This window comes from Xiphophorus hellerii, chromosome 13 (assembly GCF_003331165.1).
Source record: "Xiphophorus hellerii strain 12219 chromosome 13, Xiphophorus_hellerii-4.1, whole genome shotgun sequence".
Taxonomy (NCBI): Eukaryota; Metazoa; Chordata; class Actinopteri; order Cyprinodontiformes; family Poeciliidae; genus Xiphophorus; species Xiphophorus hellerii.
This window is the reverse complement of record NC_045684.1, coordinates 28,914,617-28,939,459: the sequence shown is the minus strand read 5'-3', so window position 1 is coordinate 28,939,459 and position 24,843 is coordinate 28,914,617. Positions and strand designations below refer to the sequence as shown.

General features: G+C 38.9%; 2 protein-coding genes across 3 annotated transcripts; one reads left to right on the top strand and one right to left on the bottom strand.

Annotated features, from left to right (window-relative positions):
* Positions 1–243: 243 nt before the first annotated feature.
* On the bottom strand, positions 244–5,954 carry paqr7a (progestin and adipoQ receptor family member VII, a). 2 transcript variants are annotated; one of them, XM_032581712.1, is made up of 3 exons: positions 5,824–5,954; positions 2,593–3,612; positions 244–1,833 (listed from the first exon to the last, which is right to left on the bottom strand). In XM_032581712.1, the coding sequence occupies exons 2-3, from the start codon at positions 3,578–3,580 to the stop codon at positions 1,805–1,807; spliced, it is 1,017 nt and encodes a 338-aa protein (XP_032437603.1). In that variant the 5' UTR covers positions 3,581–3,612; positions 5,824–5,954; the 3' UTR covers positions 244–1,804. The 2 variants fall into 2 exon arrangements, with proteins under 2 accessions (XP_032437603.1, XP_032437602.1); XM_032581711.1 differs by having other exon boundaries at positions 244–3,612.
* A 6,453-nt stretch (positions 5,955–12,407) lies between these two features.
* tmem222b (transmembrane protein 222b) lies at positions 12,408–24,588 on the top strand. Its single transcript, XM_032580575.1, has 6 exons — positions 12,408–12,576; positions 14,090–14,174; positions 14,995–15,026; positions 15,102–15,198; positions 15,288–15,418; positions 20,283–24,588. The coding sequence occupies exons 1-6, from the start codon at positions 12,458–12,460 to the stop codon at positions 20,368–20,370; spliced, it is 552 nt and encodes a 183-aa protein (XP_032436466.1). The 5' UTR covers positions 12,408–12,457; the 3' UTR covers positions 20,371–24,588.
* The last annotated feature ends 255 nt before the right edge of the window (positions 24,589–24,843 follow it).

The following is a 24,843-nucleotide window of genomic DNA, read 5'->3' as shown; positions in this document are numbered from 1 at the left end:
CGTTTTATCGTTGCTGTTCATTGGTAGAGCATTCTTTTCGTGGCCTAGCCATTGTACACCGCAGGCTACAGGAGCAAAACAAAAGAAACCATCAGGCAGTCAGGGAACTAGTCCAGACATGTCTTGTAATCTCAGATTAGAAAAGAACCAGAGTTATGTAGTGATTGAGAAAGAGGAGCTGGTGGTGAAGAGTCAGATCAAACCTCACGTTTGTAAAACAGATGCAGAGGCAACACAAAGTACCACAGTGTATCAGTTTTACTAAGCACTCAAGGGAAACAGAGAAAATACAAAAGGCACAGTACAGCTCTTTAGACATTATACAGGTTGTAATATGTTAACAAAAAAAAGGCACGTTTATTTTGTAATACAATAAATCCCTCATGACCACGACAGGAGATAGTTCAGAAATGTTAAAGTTGTTGTTAATGTCTGCCCAGCAGAATGCAACTCTACTGGTGTCTTCATTTACCATAGATCCCGATGAGTTGTTTCTAGAGGCTGAAGCCAACATAATAATTTGGAGTTCCATGGAAAAATCTGTGACTTCTGAACTGCGAATACGCCGGGGTCCACTGTAATCGGGACTTCTACTAAATGAAGATACCAATAGAGGCATCTACTGAAGATATAAGCCTTTTAACTTCTTACCAGATCTGACTTCAAAATGACTCAACCATCCCCTCCGTGACAAAATACATTCAATGTTGGCAGAAAGAAAATTCCATCTAAATGATATGAAATCATGGAACAACGTACAAACACTCACAAAAAAATAACAGGATATAAACCTCAGATTGACAGTGGAAAACATTTTAAGGTGCCATTTCAGAGATTTAAAACCTACATCGATAAAACAATGAGAGCTTAAATCCTTAAGCTTCAGCTTCAAGTGATTGGCCACCCCACATCGTCTGATGACGTTTTGTGGAAAACAGGGGAAATGCCTTTTTAAAAGCAACATTCAATCAGTGCTGCCTTATTAAGACAGACACAAAACAGAGCATTAACTTCTCAGAGCAAAACAATTTATATTTTCAGCTTCATTTTTTTCAAGAGGAATGTCACATCTCTGCTATCATTTGACCATACCCTATATTTAAACTGATCATCATAAAAACGAAAATATAGTGTCTCCTACTGTAAATAAAAAACTAAAAAATGTACATTTAATATGCTAAAAATAGCTACGGACCCAACTGGATTAGTCTATGAAGACTTAATTTTGGTGCACATACCAGTGATGTGTTTAGAAATGATTTCAGTCCAAACACCGTAGGCTCCAGAGGCAGAGTGGGTGGCATCATGATTGGAATCAAAATGTAATCAGGCAGTTGCACAGTAGCATCAGTCATTAAAAACAGAATAGGAAGGTCACTAGTTAGAGGCTGCCTTGGATATCATTAAAAAAAATGATGGTGGCTTAAAGGAGTGACATACAGGGTTTGTGGTTGCATTGCACGATTAACAGTCGTTCCTCCTTCATCTGCTCATGGAAGGAGATTAAACTAGGCGAGTCGTGCAAACAGTCTTATGCAACCCAATGTTCAGCTCTTTTCCACTGGTACGCTCGACTTGACTCGGCTCAGCTTGGATCTACTCGACATTACTACTGAGTATTAAAGTCCGAAAGTAGCACGGCGTGATCTGTACGTGACACAAACAGAACATGAGCAGAAAAACAATCTGCACCTTAAATTACAGTCTATGGTGTTGTTTTCAATGTTGCCAATTTCCTTAAAGTTCCTTCAACTACGCTCAGTGGCGTTGTGGGTCTTTACAAATGGCGGGTCTGATTAGTGGATTAGTGGGTTTCACCCAGTGTATTGTAGGCTAACAGGTTTACAGTTGATGCATTGAACTTGTGTTGAAGCCAGGAGCGCGGACCAATTGCATCGTTCCCACCCCCTGCGACTTGGCCTCCTGCCTAAGGTTTTTGTGCGGATCATGTGCGCCACCTTTGTTTTCAGCACGACTCCACATGCTTAGCATCCTCAGGAAAGTAACTATTGAAAAAAGGGTTGGTATCACGTAACCATTACTAGTGGAAAACCTAGTAGAGCAGAGTTGAGTCTCGCTGAGAAAGTGCTAGTGGAAAAAGACCATTAGACTCCATTTTGATCCTGTAACACTCCCAAATAGTTCTAGGATACATGCTCTGTGTCTGGTGACCTTCCATTGCTGTTTTGAACAGACATTCTGGTGACTAGATAGTGATGCCACCCATCGCTTTTCTGCATATGCACCAAATTATGCCCAAATAGGACCATTCCTTCAGAGCATTAAACAAGCTAAAAACTCAACAATGGCAGCTACACAGTTCCTATGTTTAGTTATAGCAGTACAGTGGCAATGTAATGAGGCAGTGATATTACTATTTCAGTAATAAGTTAAAGAAATCTCAATAGAAATGCACACACAAAAAACCCCATCCTAGTCCAGTTAGTTAATACAAGGAAATCCCTCCAGATATGTTGTTTTCTGTTAGGAAAGGCACTAAGATCCCAAGCTGACTACTTCTTTATTTTAACTTCAGTTTGAAGTCAAGAACATGTTTAACTTTCCTCAGCATGAAGGCCGTGATCAGTGCACATCCAACCAGTGTGAGCACATACAATCCCACAAAGAGAGAGGCATCATCGCTTTCATGCAGACGTAAATAAAGTTGCCCGCGGTGCACATAGTCCAAGTAGGAAGCATGGATTTGACAGAAGGTGCAGCAAGACAGCAAAACATGGAACACCTGGTGACTTTGGCCCACAAAATCACACCGTCCAGGGAGGTAGCGCTCCAGCAGGGGGAAGGTGAAGAAGAAAGAGCAGCTGAGAAAGAACGCCACCTGACCGAAGTGGTAGGCAACCGCCAGATCATCGTTGGACCAAAGCAAGAGTCTCTTAGCCACGGGGCTGCTATCCCACATATAGGCCAGCGCTGAGGGGACTACCTGGCACACCTTACGCACCCAACAAGGTCGGGTATGGTTGCAGTATTTCCCATAGCAACATCCAAGACAAGACAGACAGCTAAGGATGGTGGCAGTAGGCATGAAAAGTCCTCGCATGCTTCTGTGCATGGTCTCATCTACTGCATAGTAAAAGTGAACCACAGCACTGCCGTACTGGTACTGCGCTACCCCAACATAGTCCAGAAAGTAGAACAAGTAGTGACACAGCTCAGATTTTCCACCCAGCAGGTGAGCTAATACGCTGAATCCTGAGTAAGTTAGGGAAGACAGAACGAGGATGAGCAAGGGCCACGAATGATGGTCGTTGACAAAGTCCACCGTGTCTGCAAGTTGGCGAAGCTTAACTAGAAGCAATAAAAAGGCAAGCAGGTGAGTCCAGACATTTATGGTCTCATTATGGCGCTGGAACAGGGACAGGAAGTAGTAGCGCCAGCTCTGCTCGAGCGGTCTGTAACCCGCGGAGATGTAGCGTTCCCTGAAGTAGTCAGGAACCTCGGAGTCTGTGACGGTGCCGGGCATGGAGGGCGCCGCCTCGGTCAGCAGTCGGGGTACCTGCCGGATCTGCTGCCGGCTGATGAACACTCGCCCAATGCTTTCCATCACCATGGTCGCCATGGCTGCCTGTGCTGACGACAAAAGGGTGGACCCTGCAGAAAAGGGAGTCAATGTCATTTATATAAACACACTGATGTCTGTAACCTGCGGCTCTGGCGTCAAAAGTGGCTCTGAATAACTCTGGTTTAAAATGATAATCAGCTAATGTTTTAAATAAAACTTTAATAACAAATACTGGTAAAAGCTTATTGTTTTCACTTAATAACTTGGTATTCCATGACAGAATCACACAAAAAATACTAGAGCTGCTCGCGTTCTGACTAAAACCAGGAAGATAGAGCACATAACACCAGTTTTAAAGTCCCTCCACTGGCTCCCTGTAGCTCAAAGAATAGACTTTAAAATCCTGTTGATAGTTTATAAATCACTGAACGGCTTAGCACCACAATACATTAAAGATCTGCTGTTGTTGTATCAACCTTCCAGACCTCTCAGGTCTTCCGGTTCTGGTTCTGCTCTGCATCCCCAGAACCAGAACCAAACGAGGAGAAGCAGCTTTCAGCATCTATGCACCACAAATTTGGAACAAACTTCCAGAAAACTGTAAAACAGCTGAAACACTGACTTCTTTTAAATCTCAACTAAAAACCCACCTGTTTAGAATTGTATTTGAAATGTAATCAATTACAAATTTATTGATGGAACTTGACTTAATGCTTTGTTTTGATTATTGATTCTATGTTGCATTGTGATTCTGTGTTTGTAATGATGTAAAGCACTTTGAAATGTCTTGCTGCTGAAATGTGCTATACAAATAAAATTTGATTGATTGATTGATTGATTGATAGAGGTATTGTTTCTTTATCTTTTTTTTTGTTATTCAGTTAGAAACTGTCCTTTTTTTCATTTCCGTTTTCAATACATTTCAACATCCCACAGAAGGAAATGTACCCATCTTCTGTTCTGCAAAATTTTAAAATCTTTTCTTTATCTTAAAATCTAAATCTAGAAATAAAATGGGGTACTTTAGAAAGGACAATTTCCCTGAAGCAGGCATTTATCAAGTAAAAATTATGTTCTCTTTTTAAAAACAAGTCTTATTTAGCTGCACCAAAGTCAAATATGGTTTCCGGAATTGTAAAGGTGGCTGAGCCCTGCCCTAGAGTTTATTTCCTGCCACATATATTACATAAAGCTAATTACAATTTATGATACTTAAGACTTCGTATTTGAAAGCTATTCTACCCTTTCAACTTTAGTCAAATTATAATCACAACCTTTTTATTGTAATTCTACGTGAACGACCAACACACATTGTGCAGTGGAATAGAAACGAGACATGGTTTTCAAATTTACTTACAAAGAAAAACGTGAAACGTGTGGCAAACGTTTATATTCAGTCCCGAGTCTTTGCTAAAGATTCTTTGTTGGGTTTAGGTCTGGACTTTGGACACTGTTAGTGTAGATTTATCACATTAAATCCCAATCAACATTCAAATTTGTGGTTGTAACGTCATAAAAAAGATGGTGTGAAAACTTCGACATAGATTGTCTAGATTGAGTGCATAACGAAAACACCATTAATGAATGCTGTCTAATGAGTATGCCAAGCGTCCTGCGTATCTTCTGACGTCATTCCCCATTTTAATTGGCTGTCAGACACTCCGGAAACTGCCTGTTAACCTTGTTACCTCTAATGCCACCACTTAACCCCTCTTAGAGACCCCAGCTGATGGAAGTCGATCACTGCGGTCTCCATGGTTACCACTTTCGGATCAGACTTTCCTTCAGGGTGCTTGGTTATTATTTCTGGTCATAAGAGAATTTTGAGCATTTTTGATTGAATTGTCTGTCGTAACAGCGGGTTAGGGGTTGCTATTGTTGCACGCAAACATTTAGGTGTCACGGAATCCATATTTCTCAAAATTGGACAGAAAATTGTTACATTTTTCAGCCTTGACAACCTAGCTACCAACCGATTCCAACTTTAAGCTAAAAAGAGATTCGCATCCTCCAAGTAGATAAAAAATAATAATTTCAGTTAAAGAAACAAGACAACTGCAAGCAAGCCCCTCCTTTTGGCCACTACTCCGCTTTTTACTGGTTTGTTTTCTTACCTGTCAGCCAGGAGCTTGCTCGTGCGTGATAAAACAGTTAACCCGTGCGAGGTGTGCCATCACATTAATGGCACTTTAATGAGTAAAGAGCTGTGAAGTTCAGTCATAACCCACTCGGTAAATTATAACAGCTACTAAAACGACAGGTCCTGTTTATCAGAGCTCATTTAATAACGATACTTTTACCTTGTTGTCGTTATTTCCGCAGCAGACTCTTTCTCTTCGCCCAGCCGCAGACAGGCGACATTCAACAGATTAGGTCGTTAATGTGAGAATTGTGCGCCAAGCTGCTTTCAACCTCCTCCCGGAAGTTTCCCTGCCTTTCTGCAACGATAAAAGCACAAATGTCTCCCTTGTTTTTCTGTCGTCCGTTCTCGGTCTGTTTGTTAAACAAGCTCGTGTTTTAGCGTTATTATGCCATATTAACGTTTTTAAAACGGCGGAGGAGTAAATTTAGTTCAGGTGAGGAAACTGTAACACTCTATTACATTTTTTTTCGAGAAAAGTTTGTTTGATTTTGAAAAACACACCGGAAAAGGTAATCTACTTGAGTAGCGGGAGAAGCAGGAAGAAGTATACGAAATGAAATCACAACTAAAAAACTCCAACTCAAGACAAAACGACCTCCTTCACTCATAAAAAAATATACCAAAACATTCTACCTCTGAATTTACTATTTAGTGCTGTTTCTGAAGCCTAAAAAGAATTCAGCTAGCATTTAAATTTTACCTAACCAACTAATTCAAGTTTTTAAATCTTCAGTAATATTACAAATAACATTCAAACTCAAAGTCCCAGCTGATGTCTGTGGTTCAGGGCATTTCTGCAAAGCAAGTGAAAACATCCAGTCTGTGTGGGTGTGGAGTGCTGCTAACATTTTTTGTGAGTGACTGTGTGCTGTCATGTTGTCTACAGTTTACACATACATGAAATAGAGTACATCATACAGAGCAACACACAAACCTCTAAGACCACATTGTATAAACAGAATATGATATTGGTTTTGTTTATGTTTCTGCAGTCAGGAAATGGCTCAGAATTTTTTGAATTCTGTGTGATATTGTTCCACCCCAGTACAGGTTTGGTTTCCTCTCTGACATCTTTCCAGTAGTTTGGAATCTCTCCAAACTACGAGAAAGGCTTGCTGTGTAAATATTTATGTATAATGTATAATAATATTTATTTATGTAAATATTTATGCCTGATGTGATTGTGAAATGAGGCTCTACTGATTGAAGACAAATGGAGGCATCCACTTGATAATTTACACAATAAAGAGGACAGAGTAGGCTCTGATGAGGTGCAACAATTCTTTATTTAAATATGCTTAGCTTTTGTCCGTTTGGAACTTTTATGAGTTGGCACCATTTACCTGGCGGCTAGGAAACTGGTGCATTTTGTTGTCGTGGTTGGCATTCCACATGAAACGAAAAGACGAATCAACTTGGACATGCCCTGGAAAGAGATACAGACGCCCGCTCTGAGCACGTGACTCACATAAACATAAAGTTCTTCTAATGACATGAAAAATTTGTCTGAAAAAGTAACAAATATACCTATGAATCAAAACATAGTAGGTGTTTAAGTGGTTAATAGGTAATGGTGATCTCTGTAAAAGATTATTTCAGGCCCTCCAGAAAATGCTATGCTTTCTGTTCAACAAGAAAACTTCACATTGTAACATTTAGCAGAAATACATTTTTAAGTTTAGGAAGTCATTTCTGCTGTAACAATAACTCGTGGAAGGTGATCGACCGAGCTCCACGTTCATTTTTGCAGTGTTCTCTTACTTAAACCCAGAGCTTTAAGGTTTCAGTTCAACACTCCTCCCCTGTTTATCTCACTTAAACATTTTGACACTTCCTGTTATCAACCGCGCTTGCATAGTAAGATTGCACATTCACTAAAAATAGATGTATATGAGAGAGAAATGGATAGATGGAGCAGAAGTATTGAAAGTAGTTGGAGTGCAGTGTTTTCAGTCTCGTCCAGGCCTGTTTCATTAGTTCATTACTTTAGCTGATTCTATTGAACCTTATTCCAAAAGCAACGACTGATTTTCACTGGTTCATTGTCAGCTATTTTTGATTTGGATTGGTCCTTTCGTCAGTTTCAAGACATTTCAGTGATCGTTGTTAGTTTTGTGGTCATTAGCAGAAGGGTACCAACAATTATGTCCATGCGTATAGCAGTAGTGTCCAAACATATTGCCACTTTGGCCAACATTGTAAAGTGGAAGTTACTTCAGTGACACAAATTGACTCTTAAATACAGTGCAAAAATTATTTTAATTGTGATTCTGTTTTTTTTTTTTTTTTTACATCTGCATGCATAAGAAAGAACAAAACATGAAATACTTCAATCAGATTTTTGTAGAAAATGGGTCTGCAGCTCATGTTTGATCCAAAGTATAAGAAGGATCTCACACATTTTGCTTTTTAGCAGAAAAGCTCACAATTTCTGGCATTTTGAGTCAGTTATTATAAGCCACAAAAACAGGATATGGGTGTTTGCTGCAGGTTATCAGCCACCTGTTGTCGTTGGTCAAATTTGTACCGTTCTGAACAGCATTTCCAAAACGAGTGAATCTGTCCTGAACCAAACACATACATAGAGACTGAGGACATGTAGAACAGAAAGGTGGACATGTCAGAACAGGGAAATTGCATGAAGGTCTATGTCCTACATTTGCTTAACCTGTTTTAAGGTCATTTTAATGTTCCTGGTGTCATCTTCAGAGTGTCCACACAGGGGCAGTGCTTCCTCTTGTAAAAGCCTCAGTTTTAGTTGGACTCCATTGAACATAGTAATTGTGATAGCTGTACTGGCATGTAGCGATTTTTAATGATACTTTTTCTCTCATGCTAAAGAACAGCACATGTTCACCTGGAGGGTAAAGATTCTTCTGGGACTGTCTTTGTTGCAAAACTTGTTTATTGCCAGAAGATGATTTAAGCAAAACATGGTGACAGTTTTAACAAATATGTCAAACACATTTATTTAAAAAAAAATAAAATAAAAGTGTCATACTGCAGTTTTAAAGCTGGCACTGTCTTATTTAAATTTACACAACTTGTTCCTAATCTTTGCTTCCCAGCAGACACTCAGTAGATAAAAGACAAAAAATGAATAAATAAATAAATAAATACAAATAAAATAATAATTAAAAAAATTAAAGTGTTTTGCAAAGTGAAAATAGTGGTTGAGATGTTATTGATGTAAATTCACGGGCCAATCAGCGAATACAATCTGCTGCCAATCAAATCGCTAGCACACAATACCAGGCCTGGTCTGACTTACACCACACCTGAGATGGCTCCAAAAAACAGGGAAGAACTGCAAAGTATTTTCAAATGGAGAAGAAAGTGGTCAGACCGACCGGGGAAGAACTGATTAAACCCACTCCCATTGAGAAGAGGCTATTGCCTACCCCTAAATACCTCACATAACCTCGTCTTTTAAATCAAGACTTAACATGAACCTCTTATTTTTTCCAGATGCCCATATTATTAACTGGGTATAAATAATGGTTAAAATAAGTATTTGATACAGTTCTAATTTTTCACGTTAGTAATTAATCATTTAACAACTATACAAAGTGATTCTTAGGATTTGTTCTTGATCTCACAGGTGAGGTGTACCTGTGATAGAAATACCTCTGCTTACCACATAAGTGGTGAAACATGAAAAACTGACTGTGAATTAAATTATTTTATGACTGAGTCTTTAACAACTATGTTTTAAAATCCCCAAGCAAATTCAATTCATTGACTATTTCTGTAAAAGAAAAACAAACACTGAACTGATATTCACAAAAAGATCTCTGCATTTAAACAGATCAAGATTTTGATTAAAGAATTTTGAAAACTTAATGTGCTGCATTGTTTCTCTATAAAGCACAATAAGAAGCTTTATTGTTTGAGTTAAAACTTGTCCTCATTACAAAGGCGAGGACAAGGTCGGATCGGGAAGCAAATACGTAGTCATTGGACAATGCTTTATTTCATAGAATTATTGTATAAATTCTGTAAATAAATCAGCATTTTAATTCTACAAACGTTCCTGTAGAAACGTTTGGCAGAGAAAGTTCTGCTCAGCTTTAAAACAATAGTTCTGTTGGCTCCCTCTAGCAACACAAACTGTAACTTTTCAACAATTACATTCGAGATATGTTTGCGAAAGTTCAGAATTCGACCCCGGTTCCACTCGCGACGCTCAGTAACAACGGAGCCAAACCGGGGGCCCCACAGACACTTGGCATTTTGTTTTTCAAACCCCTTTGACTGAAAAGAAGAAGATGTATCTAAGTTAGACTCCACAAAGCAGCCCATCCTCTGGCCTAATTGGGTTGGATGGCTCAGCAAGATATCGAGGTGGCATTTTGCCGGAGAATTCCCCCAGGTTCCCCGCCTGATGAGCTCGCCCCGACTTCGTTTATCAATGTCTCCCAACTTTTGCTGAGTGGTTTGTTTTTGCTCTTTGCACACTTTATCACCTGTCACATGTAATGGGGCCCACTGTGGAGTACATGGGGCCACAGCAGATCCCATGGGTTCATCTCTGCTTCCGGTTTCCATTTGCCACAGATAGCTTGATAGCTGGAGATCCTCCACTTCGCTGCAGACTGCTCGCTGTGCTGGCGTGAAAACACACTTTTGTGGCTTGCTGGATGGGGATCCTGTTGGAGCTCTCCATATTGAGGCTTTGATGGTTAAAAATAGATCTGTGCAAACTGTAGCTAAAAAGTTGGCCGGCAAACAGAAATTAGTGAAAACAAATACTGGATGTATTAAAATTCACTGTTGACTTCAGTTCTGACTTTAATCTAAAACCTATTAATTATTTTAAGCAAGATAGTTTAGAAATTCATCAGTAGATAATTATAAAATCTGAAAATCTTAGTTCCTGGGGGGGAGCAGGTTACAGACAACCTTGGTGAAGACGGCACAGCAGAGCTGGAACTTTCTGCGACGGAGGAGAAGGGCTTTCCTCCGCCGTCCCACCCTCCACCTTCTACACTGTTAAAAAAGTCACTGTAGAATTTACAGTAAATTACTGGCAGCAGGGTTGCCAGCCAGTTATTGTCATTTTTTTTAGAGTAACCTTACTGTAAATTTCTTACTGTTTTACTGTAATTTTATTGCCGTACATTTTTACTGTGCTTTTTACTACAATCTTACTGCAAGTTTATTAGTTTTACTGTAATTGTATTACAATGGCACAGTAATTAAATTACATGGTTACTGCAATTTCATTATATTTTTGATACAATGGAATTACAGTAATCCTGTGGTAGGACTACAGTAAGTTATGCCATTTTACAGTACTTTAAGAGGCTCTGCATACTTTTGCTGTTAAAAGTTCAAATGTGAACTTGCAACTTAATTTACCAAACTCTCAAAAAATGTATTATTTAACTAATTTCAAATATATATATATATATATATATATATATATATATATATATATATATATATATATATATATATATATATATATATATATATATATATATATATATTTACAAATAAAGCCCAGGGGCCCTTTTTCCTCTAAATTTAGCCCTGTAAGGAATAATGCAGTTACTTTTTCCAATGACAGGGGAAGTCGGATGGATGGATGGATGGATGGATGGATGGATGGATGGATGGATGGATGGATGGATGGATGAACAAATTGATGGATGGATGGATGGAGCTTTTAAAACAACAAATATAAGCTCGTGAAACGTAGCAGTCAGTTGGTCAATTATCCCTAGACTGATAATTGAATTTATTGTTTGTCTATTCCTTTTATTTTAAATTACCAGTGAAGCTTAATATTTGTACTAAGGCTTTTTATTATACAAGATCCATTCCAGGCAGACTCTGAAGGTTTATATTTAAGTGAGGTTTCTTGTTTTTGTTGTTTTTTTAAACATAAGCTTCATTGTTTAATTGTCATTATCTATTGGCTGAGCCTGCTGTGCAAATACAGTAAACAGTAAGAGGAAACTTTAAAATGTATTTACTACCAGTTGTAGGTGCTGGTTTCACAAGTTTAATGTTGAAAAAGCATTATTCATTATTATTCATTTAGAGAAGTGTTTTTTCTGCCTGAATTTGTTGCACGTACATTTATACTTTTATCTACCTGATTACATCATTTAAAAATATTAAATCAGTTACTCAGTACTTAAGAAGCATTTTTAACAAATATTTTCATTCTTTTACTTAAGGTTTTTTTTTATGACTACTTTTTACTTTAATTTGAGTAAGAACACGTTTAAGTAATGCTACTCTTCTTAGAGTAAAATAGCTCTACCTGCCTTTTGTTCTGTGCATTTGAACGACTTATTTCCTCTGGAATACACTCACTAAATGTAATTTTTATTATTTTAATTCATCTTTTTTTTTAACTGTCTTGAAAAATAATTAATACGGTGCGTTTACAGTGTAATGATATTCTTTAGTTGTCTGTTGGACAACTGGTCGTGCATTAAGCTTCGCTTAGTGAATGAAAGTCAGGTAAGCTAAGTACTCATTAGCTTACCTGACTGCACTTTTCAGAATAAAACATTTTAGCGTTTATTGTCATAGAAATACTAAACTATTTTCATGTAGACAAGTGAAAATAAACTAAATGTTATTTAAACTATTTAAGCTGTTAAAACAAAAAAATAAATAAATCAGCGGAAGCTTTGCTGTTTGCTTATATGAACTACAGAAAACTTTTATTGTGAAATCCTGAATGCAGTGTATTCCGGTTTCTGACCTGGACTTGGGCGGTAACTTGACACAGTTGCTATGAGACAAATGAAGTTCGTACTCCTCAGCTGGCTATGGCGGATGTTGTTGAAAATGACAGCATGAAGAATTATCATCTAGCGTCAGAAAAAGTGGCCCCGGAGATCAGCCGCTTTCCCCACTGCATCGTGTGGACGCCCATCCCCGTGCTGTCGTGAGTTCCGGTCGTCAGCGCCTGTCTGTTTTAACTGAAGGAAACCTCTGCACCTTGTAGGAAAGTGACAGCTTTATTAGCTTAGCCTGCTAACAAAACGGACAACAGCACCATCCTGTTGCTATTTGTTGCACTTTATTAATAAAGAAAATCTCATTACTGCCGCTTTGACCGTTCCTATTGCCATGTGTGAGATAATGGGTCCAGTACATAAATAATTAAACAGTAAATTAGAAGTATGATATACAGGAAGCGAGCAACTTGGAAATCCGAAAGGCTTAAGCGTATTTTATGCTACTTTCTACTGTATTTGTACTCAGAAATGGCAGTTTGGAAGTTCTGGGTTGAAAAGAAAACAAAAGATCTCGGACAAACATTTCTAAAGTTGGGGTCGGGACCCCACCGTGGGCCACACATATGTAAGTGTGAGGTCTTGAGAGAATAAACTGAATACCAAAAATGGCAACGATAAAGCATATGAACTTTATAAAACAATAGCGTTTAAAGAAGAAGAAGAACCAGGACTTGAATAGGTAAAAGCAAAATATCGTCTCTTGTTAATTTTTGCTGGTTTAATGTTTAAAGCTAGACATCATAGACATGCACCCATCCATTTTCTAACACCCTTGGAGGGTGCTGGTGCCCTTCTCCAGCTGACGTCATCATAGACATATTTCCAGTAAAGTTTATGTTTTACAAATTGGCTAAAATGGGATTGTTACCTCTGGAAATTTGAGTCTGGAATATGAATAGGAATGAAAAATGTATGGGAACCATGTAAGCTGTTTATTTTCACATCTAGTGGCTTTTATCTTACTAAAGAGTGTTTATACTGTTTCATCTAGAAATATCTAAAAGCTTATTTTAATTGAAAGAGTTCAGGTTTTCATTATTATTGAATAAAGTATGGAAAAGTTTTCAATATATGTAATTTATTTCCTCTTTTTGTTAATGGTTTTCCAATATTAAGTCACTAAGACTATAATGTTTAAGCCGATTTTCTATAAAGGTTGGACAAACCTGCTATAAAGTCAGCCACCATATCCATATTTTTTACATTTCAGGCATAGCTCTAATGAGCATTTTAAGTTAATATTGTCTAATAAAGCTACAACGGCGTACAGGGGTAATTGTAAATCAAGGGGTAAAGAAAACTGCTACGTAGGGGTAAAGCTCTGCGGGGGAAAAAACCCCGTAGAAATATCTAGATTAATTTTACATATTTCCATGAAAAAAATGTGGATATTTTCGGTTGAATGGTCATAAATTTGCAACAAAAAAAAACCTGATCATTTTCTGTGACTAAAGAAAATTAGTCATTAAGGTTATTTAGAATTACTTCCAAAGTGTAGGTGGTACATGAGGTTTCTTTTCCTGTGTCAGAACAACATCCAGCTTCTTCCTCAGTGTCTCAGGCACGGACTCCAGATCCGCTCTGTAAATTATCCGTCCACAAATATCAATCTGCAAATAAATATACCTGTGGGTTTCTTCCCCCCCGTTTCTCATCCAGATGGCTGTTTCCTTTCATTGGTCACATGGGAATCTGCACTTCCACCGGAGTCATCCGGGACTTTGCTGGACCGTACTTCGTCTCAGTGAGTAATGAGTCAGGTGCTCTGAAACAAAGAAGAAGCAGATCTATTTGTTTTAGGTAAAAATGCACTGATCTGATATTAAAAACTGTCTTGGCCCCGATATTGAAAAAAATTCCAGATAGGTGTCGACAACAATGTGTCTGATCCATAAAGGCAGATCGACTCAGTTTAATTCTATGCTTGCTTTATTATTGTTTTTATATTCTATTTATAATTCCTAATTGCACCATCTGAACCATTTGATAGAAGGTTGGTTGCAGTTTTTTTTACATATTTGACCAAGTTAGTCAATCTTTTGTCAGTTTCAGTTTCTTTATTATTTGTTTTACATAGACTGTTATACTCCTAATTGCAATAGCTGAACAAATAGGTGTATGTTGTGTATTTAAGTGTGCTGTACTGTAGTATAATTCACTACATTTATGTCTGCGTTTAAAGAAAGAAACCTTTTAAGTCAATTCAGCTGTTTTTCTGTATCGGATCGGTATCGACTGATACTAAACCTCAGATATCTCAGGAGTGACAGAGGTGGATTGGTGCATCTCTAATATTAAGAGAGGTAAATGACTTCTTCAACCTGTATTAAAATATTTGCATTTGTAAAATAAATACAACTGGAACCAGATATGTACATGCACAGAATAAAAAGACACATACATGTTTCTTTTCCTCCTTGTCTGAAGTGGAATCAGACCAAACTTCTCTTGTTTTACGTTAATTAGAATGACCAAAATGACTTCCATTTTCTAAATGCCTCAACACTTTTTTTTTGTAAGATCGGAAAAGAGGGTAAAAGATGAATGATATTTATGTTTTGCAGGAAGACAACATGGCTTTTGGGAGACCCACAAAGTAAGCATGCCCTTCAGCAATAACTAACGCCTAATGGGAACGATGAAATCCAAACTCGCCTCTTTGGATCTGCAGGTACTGGATGCTTGACGTGAGTAAAGTCTACGCCAGCGGTTCCAACGCCTGGGACACGGCCGTGCACGACGCCTCAGAGGAGTACAAGCACAGGATGGTAACTAAAGGCTGCTTTTATGGTTCTAATCTAATTTATGGATCGCTGGGATGAATTTAAAATGGTGAAATGTTTCTCTTTCTCTAAAGCACAACCTGTGCTGTGACAACTGTCACTCCCATGTGGCCATGGCTCTGAATCTGATGCGATACGAGAACAGCACCTCATGGAACATGGTGAACCTCTGCCTTCTCTCATTCATCCGCGGAAAATATGTCGGGTAAGGCAGAGGTCTTCCATCATCATCATCATTGCAGTGTTTCAATTACAACAAACTACTTCGATGCAATTTTTGTTCGGATGTTATATTTTCTGGATAGACATTTCCTGCACTCCGTGGTCAAACTTGATGTGTTCAAAATGCTAAAGTTCAGAAAGACTGCTGAAGGAACAAATAAACTCATCAGACAAATCTGTATTAATCACAATCAATATTGTCATTGCAATTTACAGCAAATGAATCGTAGCCTGAAATGTTACTAAATAAATTAAGAATTCCCGTCCTAACAGAAACTGATAATTGACGGAACAAAAGGAATACGAGGATATCATCTGCGTATAAGGCGATTGTTAAACACTTTACATCCCTGTGCTGTCAAACAGGTTCCAGCACTAAGGCAAAGAGAAGTCCTTGGGGGACACCTCTTGCAATTGGGAAGGGATCTGATTAGTGTCCATCTATTGGTGAATTATTCAATGTTTGAATCATTTTAAGGAAAATTGTCCCCCAAATTAAATTTCCCCAGAACTGCAAACATGTCTCTTGTAGACAGTAGTGTCTGTGAATAAAGCCTTTCTGGTGATTAAACTCATTGGTTAGCAATTGAATCTTAATCACGTTTTTGGATGTTGTGCAGCCCCATTTCCATGCATCAAACTGTAAACCAACATTTAAGACTTGTGTCTTAAATCCAATTTAAGATATAAATGGTACATTTCAAAATCTTTAAAAAAAGAAAATCCAAATAGTGTGGTGGTAGTTTAAAAAATATAGGTGCTTTGTATCAGCCTGTCACAGCGGTGTTCAAAAAGCTCTTCTAAATTAATCTACCTTATTCGTTTATCCAAATATTGTCTTTAGTTTGTCATTATCCACATAAAAATAACAAACATGTCGATAAATTTCACTTGTGTGTTTCATTTTAAAACATTGACATTTTCTGAGTACTTTAAGTTTGATCATATTTACCTACTCTTCGGTCACACTGGTCTCTTAGAAACCCAACAAGATACATTAAAGTTTGTGGACACAACTTCACAAAGTGTGAAAAACTGAAAAGTAAAATACCACTTTCCTGAATCCATCAGGAAATGATGTCAGCTTTAATCTTATTAGGGAAAGTAACAGTGTCTTTAAACACGAGGGGCCTCATGCATAAAGCGTGCGTCCGCACAAAAATTTTGCGGGACCATATTTTACGCACAAGTCGGCATGTATAAAAATTAACTTTGCGTCAAAGTTTGCGTAAATATACGCACACTTTTTCGCTGGCGTGAAAATGCGCGGCAGCCACACAAACGTTTTCTGTGGACAATATCAAACTACAAAGCTTCAAAACTCCCCTAAATCCACTGAAATCTGATGACATTCGGTGTTATTTAGACTAAGAAGCATGAAACCTGATGTTTTTCATGATTTTAATATTTTATTGATTGATTGATTTATTTATTGGTTTTTCATGATTTTATCATTTTATTGTTTAAAATAAAATATTAAACGGTGAAACTGAACCGCATTTATCCTCAAACAATAAGCTAACACGCACACAAAATAAAGAAAATAAAAATAAAAGTTTGTGAAAACCTCGCTCGAATGTAAATAGTACTTTTTCTCAGTTTTTGTCTCATAAAGATGTAACGCATTGGTCCATGCGCCGAAGCGCATGAAATGCATCTATGGCAGGGGTCTCAAACTCGCGGCCCGTGGGCCAACTGCGGCCCTCGGGACGATAGTTTGTGGCCCCCGCCTTAATATGAAAGTTTAATGTTAGTGCGGCCCGCGAGTTTGATATAATTGGCACTTTTCAGTGTTGTGTGCGGAGCTGAACGAACTTACCAATCACGGTGGAGTATATTGCTCTCGGAGGCGGGACATCGGCCGGGCCTATTTGCATTTTCTATTTGTCATTATTTGCATGCGGTACATGCGCAATTACCCGCTTCACGTGCTTCAGCATCCAGTCTAGACCCGGAAGTTGCTGATCAGTGTAACGTAATTAAGGTGAGGCGCTGTAACGCTTGGGTTGTGTTTAAGGGAGGAGAGGAGGCGGCAGATTCGTCAGGACGGTCAAAAACTCACAACCACACTGGTACTGGGAATTCCCCAGTGTTGTCCTTTAATAAATACGCTCTTCACCAACCTTACAAAGCCCGGTTGAACGGCTGCTATATTATCAGACATGAAAATTGAGCAGCGTCCAAACAACCCGTAACATTACTAAAAAGTTAGGGAGCTAACATGTCCGTCTAGCACGTTTCTCCCACGCTCTCTACAGAGAAGCCGTGGCGCATACTTCTGACATCATTAGCGATACTAGAGTATCTTAAAGAGACACTACACAATTACGGCTGTTACAGCGCCTGGCTACGGCCAAATATGGTAATAGGCAATCAGAAAAGTTCTGCTGAGGAGACCGTGTGTGTGAATGCGGCCCAGCCTCACCCAGACTCTACCTCCAGCGACCCCCGGGGAAATTGAGTTTGAGACCCCTGATCTATGGGGTCATTTCATTCTCACTAAAATTGGATCAGCAGATTAACTCAAACCTGCTGATTAAAAATAATCAACAGGTTTGATTCTTTTTAAGGTGATCAAGGTGTGTATGAAATCACACGTATTATTGACAGAACGAAAGGAATATGAGGATATCATCTGCGTATAAGGCGATTGTAAGTAGCTGCGTAAAGGTGAGCCGCGTAATTGTGGAGCTTTGGCTCTGATGGAGAACATCACCAATGGAAGGATTCAGATTGAGTGATTGTTCAGAGATCATATTGATCTGCTGGGAAATGTTGATAGTTTATGAGCGTTTAGATTGCTCAGACTGATCATCCTGGAGCTCTGAGCAAAACTTAAAGAGCTGTGCGGTACCGGTACCGGTCCAGCTGCAGTCATCCTTCAGTCGAGTCGCCCGCTTTGTGAATGCACCTTATGGACATAAAGCATTGTACTATTTAGAATAAACGTCCACATTCCCACTCAGAGACTCTCTGACACGCTGTCTGTCTTTAAATCCCAGCTGAACGCTGCTGTTCAAACAGGCATTTGCAGGATCTCTTTATTTATTTATTTTTTTAATGTGGATTTTTTTTTTTAAATGTGTTTTTATTTTCGTGAGGTGACATTATGTGTCCTCAAAGCACCTTTTAAATAAAATATATCCATCCATCCATCCACAACACTCTTGTCCCTACTGCGGTCAGGAGGTGCTGGTGTCCATCTCCAGCTAACGTTCTGGACGAGAGGCGGGGTCACCCTGGACAGGTCGCCAGTCTGTCGCAGGGCAACACAGAGACGGACAGGACACCATGCACACACACTGACACCTAGGGAGAATTTAGAGAGACTAATTAACCTGACAGTCATGTTTTTGGACTGTGGTAGGAAGCTGGAGAACCTGGAGAGAACCCAGCATGCATAGGGAGAACATGCTAACTCCATGCAGAAAGACCCCGGGCCGGGAATCGAACCCAGGACCTTCTTGCTGCAAGGCAACAGAGCTACCAACTGCACCACTGTGCAGCCCTAAATAAAATATATAATTATTATTATTATAAATACTTATACTGCTCCGAACAAGGACGTTGCCATGGTTATTGCTTCACATGGTGGCAGACTTCCGGGTATTTATACTAATTTACATACAGTATGTATTTATGGAGGCGACAGGGCGGACCAGCAGCTGCGCTCTATTTCCCTCAAATTAGGATTTATAAAGGAAAGGTGCGCGGCCACGTGCGTGCGCACGGCTTTATGCATCCGATGTTTTTTGTGCGCCGCACTTTTCTTAATTTTTCCGTACACCAAGTTTTAGGTGTGAAAACTGCACACTCTTTTATGCATGAGGCCCCAGAACCTTTTTTTTTTCCACCCAAGAAGCCCACAATGTCCAACTGGCTTCTTTACAATCAGCAAGAGAAAATAAACGCTGTTCCTCAGTGGGATCCCGAGGGCCCAGGCATGATTTCACTGGGTCTGAACCTGCTGGGTCCCACGATGCAAAGAGGAGAGGAAGGCGCCCTGATTCTAAGGATGCATAATGAGTTATATAGGGCAAACCATCGCAAGGCCTTTGGGTATTTCTACAAGAAACTGCTACACCTCTAGTTCTGTTAAAAAAAAAACTATGTTTCACAGCAACTTTTCCATACAGCAGCAACCCTAACAACTGAGCAGCAAAGCTGTTTTTACTGCACATAATATAGATGGAAGAAGATCTAAAGAAATAACATGAAGGATAGAAATGCGCCTTATTTAAGGAACGACCAAACAGAATGCATGACAACATAATCTAAAAACGATTTTCTGTTAATGCAACCTCGTTTCATGCTTTTGAGTCAAAAGGTTACGTTTAGTTTTTTTAGGTAAAATGCATAACTTTACTTCCAAAATTCCAGATTGTAATCGAGTGTAGAGGACCGCTGGAAACTTTTTCATTAATATCTTTAAAATTATAGTGGCACAAATTCATTTTTTGTTGTTTTTTTGTTTTGTTTTTTTACTGCACAAACTTAGCACAAATATTTGACACCAATTTTGTTAGATTTGGAAATTGTGAGGGGGGTGCTGGCTGACCTTTTGACCTTTTAGCTTTGATTAATGTCTTCAAAGTAAAGCAGTACAAATGAAAATTTTTGCTGCACAAACGTGTGACACCAATTTCTTTAGATTTGAAGAAGGCGGGGTGAAGACAACTTCACTCAGGTAACAGAGGTTGGTTTCATGACATCGACTCGTTAACATGAGAATTGAAACGAAAGCAGAGCGTGTCCATCAATCCTGGAAGCTTATCATTCCTCTGTCTGATCTTTCTGCAGCAGCATAAACTCTGCTGTCCTCAGCTTGTTCTCTGTGCTCTGTCCAGCTGCGCGGGCGTCCTGAAGACCTGGCTGCCGTTCTTGTTGCTCGTGGGCATCGTCCTCACAGTTGCTCTCGCCGTCAACATCCGATGACCCGGGGTGGGGTCAGGTGGGGCCAGGCGAGGCGGCGGGTGCGACATCCACACGATCCGCCCCGCCCTCCACACTGTGGCGCCACGATCAAACACAAACCACCTTTTGAAGAACGCCATCGCCGCGTCGAGCAACAGTAACCGAGGACCTGAAGCCTGCCTACCTCCGGGAGAGGACACAGGAAACGTGTTTATTTTTTATTTTTTTTCTGACTGCAGTGCCGAAGCTATTGTACCTCAACGATTCATATCCATTCACACATATGCATTTTTATGAATTCCAGCTATTGTACATTTGACAATAACAGCTTCACACTAATTGTAAAGAAGTTCTATAGAGTTCATGCCTTGCTTTCAGACTGATGGGGGGTGTTTACCTGATATCTTCAGTGCTTCCAGAAAGCCATTTTTATACTGGAGCACAAATGTCATTAGCTGCCTTATCGCGACTTTCTAGCATTTCATACTTGATCTAATGTAGCTCTTCCACAGCAACGTGAGCGTATTTTCCTATCTGTACACGACACACCGAGCAGTCGGCATCTTCTGAGAGAGATATTTTCTTAAAGATTCCTTGAACACGTCTAACCTCACAGTACTGTTTTCAACACCTCATCGGTGTGACGATTGTAGCGACCTTGGTGAATGTGGCTGTGATAGATATCTCTAGGGTGACCATCCACAATCCCACTTGGATGTTTTCTTTCTGCTCATTACTGATTTTTCACACAGAAATCAGAGTCAGTGCCTGATTCATGACCTGTATCGCAGATCTCTTCCACGGTGGCATTTTCAGCGTTCTTTCTTTTTTTCTTTTCTTTTACTATTAAATGTTCTGTCCTCATGACGGTTGACACTACAAATGCGTTGCCATGGCTGTCGGAGTAGAGGGGGCAGACTCAGATCCTGTCATTGTTTGCAAACAGAGACAAAGGAGCGTGGAGCTCGCTCTCTCTCTCTCTCTCTCTCTCTTTTCCAGCAGCAGGTAGCCAGGATTCTCAGGTTTTTCACGCTCGCCAACCATCGCTCAGTGTTTCAGCGAGCTCTGCCGCTTCCTGCTGCTTTCCCGGCTCAGCGGTTCAGAGCTGAAAGTCGCTGGGAAATATCCACACCGCCTTTTTAAAGTTTAAATTCAACCCAACCAACATCCTGTAAAGGTCGTCGACAGATGTTGAGAGAGTACCTGTTTCTAAACATTATCTGGCTCATAGAGCCTTGATTCATATGACGGAGTATTAGGGCCAGAATACGTGATTTTGTTTTTTTTCATAACAATTTGACAATGAAGTCATATTAGTAGAATAAAGATGCAATATTATCAGAAGGAAGTCTTAAAATGACAAGAAAAATGTTGTTTTTGGTTTCTTTGAAATAGACTCAGTTTACACAATTGTTTCAAAGTCCTGCTCCTGATGATATTTTAATGCTGATGTGTTCAGACATTAAATATGTCTTCTTTGTATATCTGAATGCAAAGTATAACTTCACAAGACGCCCAACGTTGCTCATTTTAATTTTTTTAATTTTTCCTGTAGGAGTTACCATAACATTACTACTTCATTCTACTAATATAGCTTTATTCAAATATTATGACTTTATTCTCGTATTGTTTTGACTTTGTCATACGAGATTTGTCTAATACTAAAATTTTTTTTCTTTGTCTTATTACAACTTCATGCTCACATTCTGCCTTTTTGTCGTTTTTTTTATTCCCATATCACTCTGGTTTGATTGTCATGAGTTTTTTTTCTCGGATCGTTACGACTTTTGTCTCATATTACAACTTTCTTCTCAGAAAATTTAGACTTTATTCTCACTTTATTCTGGTAATATTGCAAATCAATTTTTGTGCTATTCTGACTCTTTTTCATATTGCAACCATATTCTCATAATATTCTAAATTTGTGTTATTGCAACATTATTCCTACATTACTCCGACTTGCTGCCTTACGTCTTTGTTTTTGCAATATTGTGACTTTGTTCTCATAATATTATGTGACTTTTTCTCATAATTAGCTATTTTTTTCTGTGCCTGGCCCTAACACTCTGTCCTACATTCATGTGTACAATTTGCCTCTCTTCCCTGTAAATATTTGACTCTCCATTTTAGTGGGCATTTTGTAAAAACATGACCTTGGCTTTTTAAATCTTAGTCATTTACACTAAAATTGTACTTTGTATTCCATGTTTCCGTTTAACGTCTGCTGAGGGTTGCAGCAGAGCCGTGCCTAAAACAGACTGTGTGCTACTTTTTACATATTCTATCAGGAAGACCATGCACATGTATGGCTGCATGTGTGTGTCGCATGCATGCAGGAAAAAGGTTTCAAACTGAAAGTCGTCTTTCGTAATCGTCTCCGTCTCTTTGACCTTGTGAAAAGTATTCACACCTCTTGAACCTTTCCACAATCCAAGCAGGATCTTCAGGATCTATTGTATGCAATAGACAACACTGGAGAGGAGGAACACGGTGGTGGCAGCGTAGTGCTGCGGCGAGTCTTATCATTTGGTCTATTCAAGGAGTCTGCAACCTTTATAAACCAAACAACCGTTTTTGCCCCCAGTCCAACTAAATGAAACTCGTTTATAGCCACAAATGTTACGTAATTAATTATTTAAACAAAAAAAAGTTTACCACACAATGATGAGGGAAAATAATTAAATATTACTGATACTTCACTTATTCTGTCTGCAAAAAAAGTCCCTAAAGTGCTCTATTTGCATTTGTGATATGTATATTTTTAAAAAGTGTTGTTTTTCACCCCCACACTTTTTTTAGCCAAATTGTTGAGAGAAATTATGGAAGGTTAAAAAAACCCCCACAGGTTTCAGCCCCCCTGCTCTATCGAATAACATCCTATTAAACGCAGCCTTTTATGATTTTAATGTGAAAAAAATGTGGAAAACGTTCAAGGTGTGCCAATACTTTTACAGAGCTTTTAATTTAGTGCTGTATATTTCTCATAGTTTCTTGCGGGTATGGAATAGCTAATTATCTTTAATCAGAGTTGATGACAAATTTGAGTTAATCATCCCTGCTTAAGTCGAGACAGCAGTAATGTTTCATCATCTGCAGCTGCAGACCGTCTCCATTAGTGCTGCTTAGATCAAAGCAGCAAAACAGAGGAAAAGACACGCTGTTGTAGAGTCTATGTAGTCAATTTCAGGATTTTTTTAAAAAATGCGTTTGCCACACTTGCATTTATTATGTTGCTTTAAGGCTGGCCAATAAGTTGATTTTTATCGATTTGATTGAATTTTCTGGTTTTGAAGATGTAATTTATGGAAAATCTTTCTTCACTTCGGGTTTCCATCGTTCAGAGTGATGTTTTTTGACATGTTTTGCAACTTCTGTTTATTTCAACTTTGAATTAAATATTAAGGTTTTTTCTGCTTTTGTTTTATTTGTAGATATTTTCAAGATATCTTCTGTCATTTCTTTCTTTTTATATGTATGTGGCAAAAAAACAAAGGGGGAAAAAATTTTAATCGGAAATCGAGTTTTGGAATAAAAAGATAAAATCATGTTTTATTTTTAAATCATATCGCCCAGCACTACGTTGATTACAAGATCATTTGGAAACCAGTTAAAAATCTTTCCAAATATTTTCTGGACACTCTTAAGTTCTGAGACATCTTGCTCTCAGGGTCAGGTAGTTTTGGAAAACATTATTGAAAGAAATGTCACTTTTTAAAAATATCTAACACTTTCATTTACTCTTAAGTCAAAATATGGTTTCTTGTTTCTATTAGCTGGATTAGAAAAGATGCTCATTCGTTGCTATTAGAGAAAATAAATATCCAGCTCTTTTGAGATCGCCTTATAACTGCCTGTCATATAGGAGCTTACTTGTGCATAAAACAGAGGAGAGGTGGCTCCTTTGTAGGAAGTCCTGCACAGGAATGCAGTACTGTGTGGAGATCAATGAAGCGGTCTTAGGTGTTGCCTGCTGTGGTGCCTTTCCGTATCCAGGAGCCAGGTCCAGGAATGTGGGGACCTGCTGTCCCGCCGTTCCAGTCTGCGGACAAAAGACAGTCAGGACGGCATTACTAGTGCCGCCATTCACTGGTTACATACTTAACACGGGTCCGTTGACTCAAACTCTTGTGTCGTTCCGATCCTCCAGATATCTTTCTTGATGCTGGGAATTCTCCTAAATTCAGAAAGTGACTGTGTGAACAGCTATAACCCCAATAAAGATGTCTATTATTCTTGCAATGTGTGGGCCTTTTCTTTTTTCCTCCCCTCCTTTTAGGTTTCCATCATTGAATTATGAGCGCTGTGTTTCATCAGCGCTGTCAGCTTGAAGGATGGCAGCTCCTCTTCCTCCTCTTCGTGTTTCTATTTATACACTCAGGAGTGATTCCTGTCAAAAATGGTCAGAAGCTGTCAGAATACACATCGGCCATGAGGAAGTCTTCGTAGCTTTGTAAGTGGCCGACAGTCCAGTTCAGAGGAGATTATCCTACATAT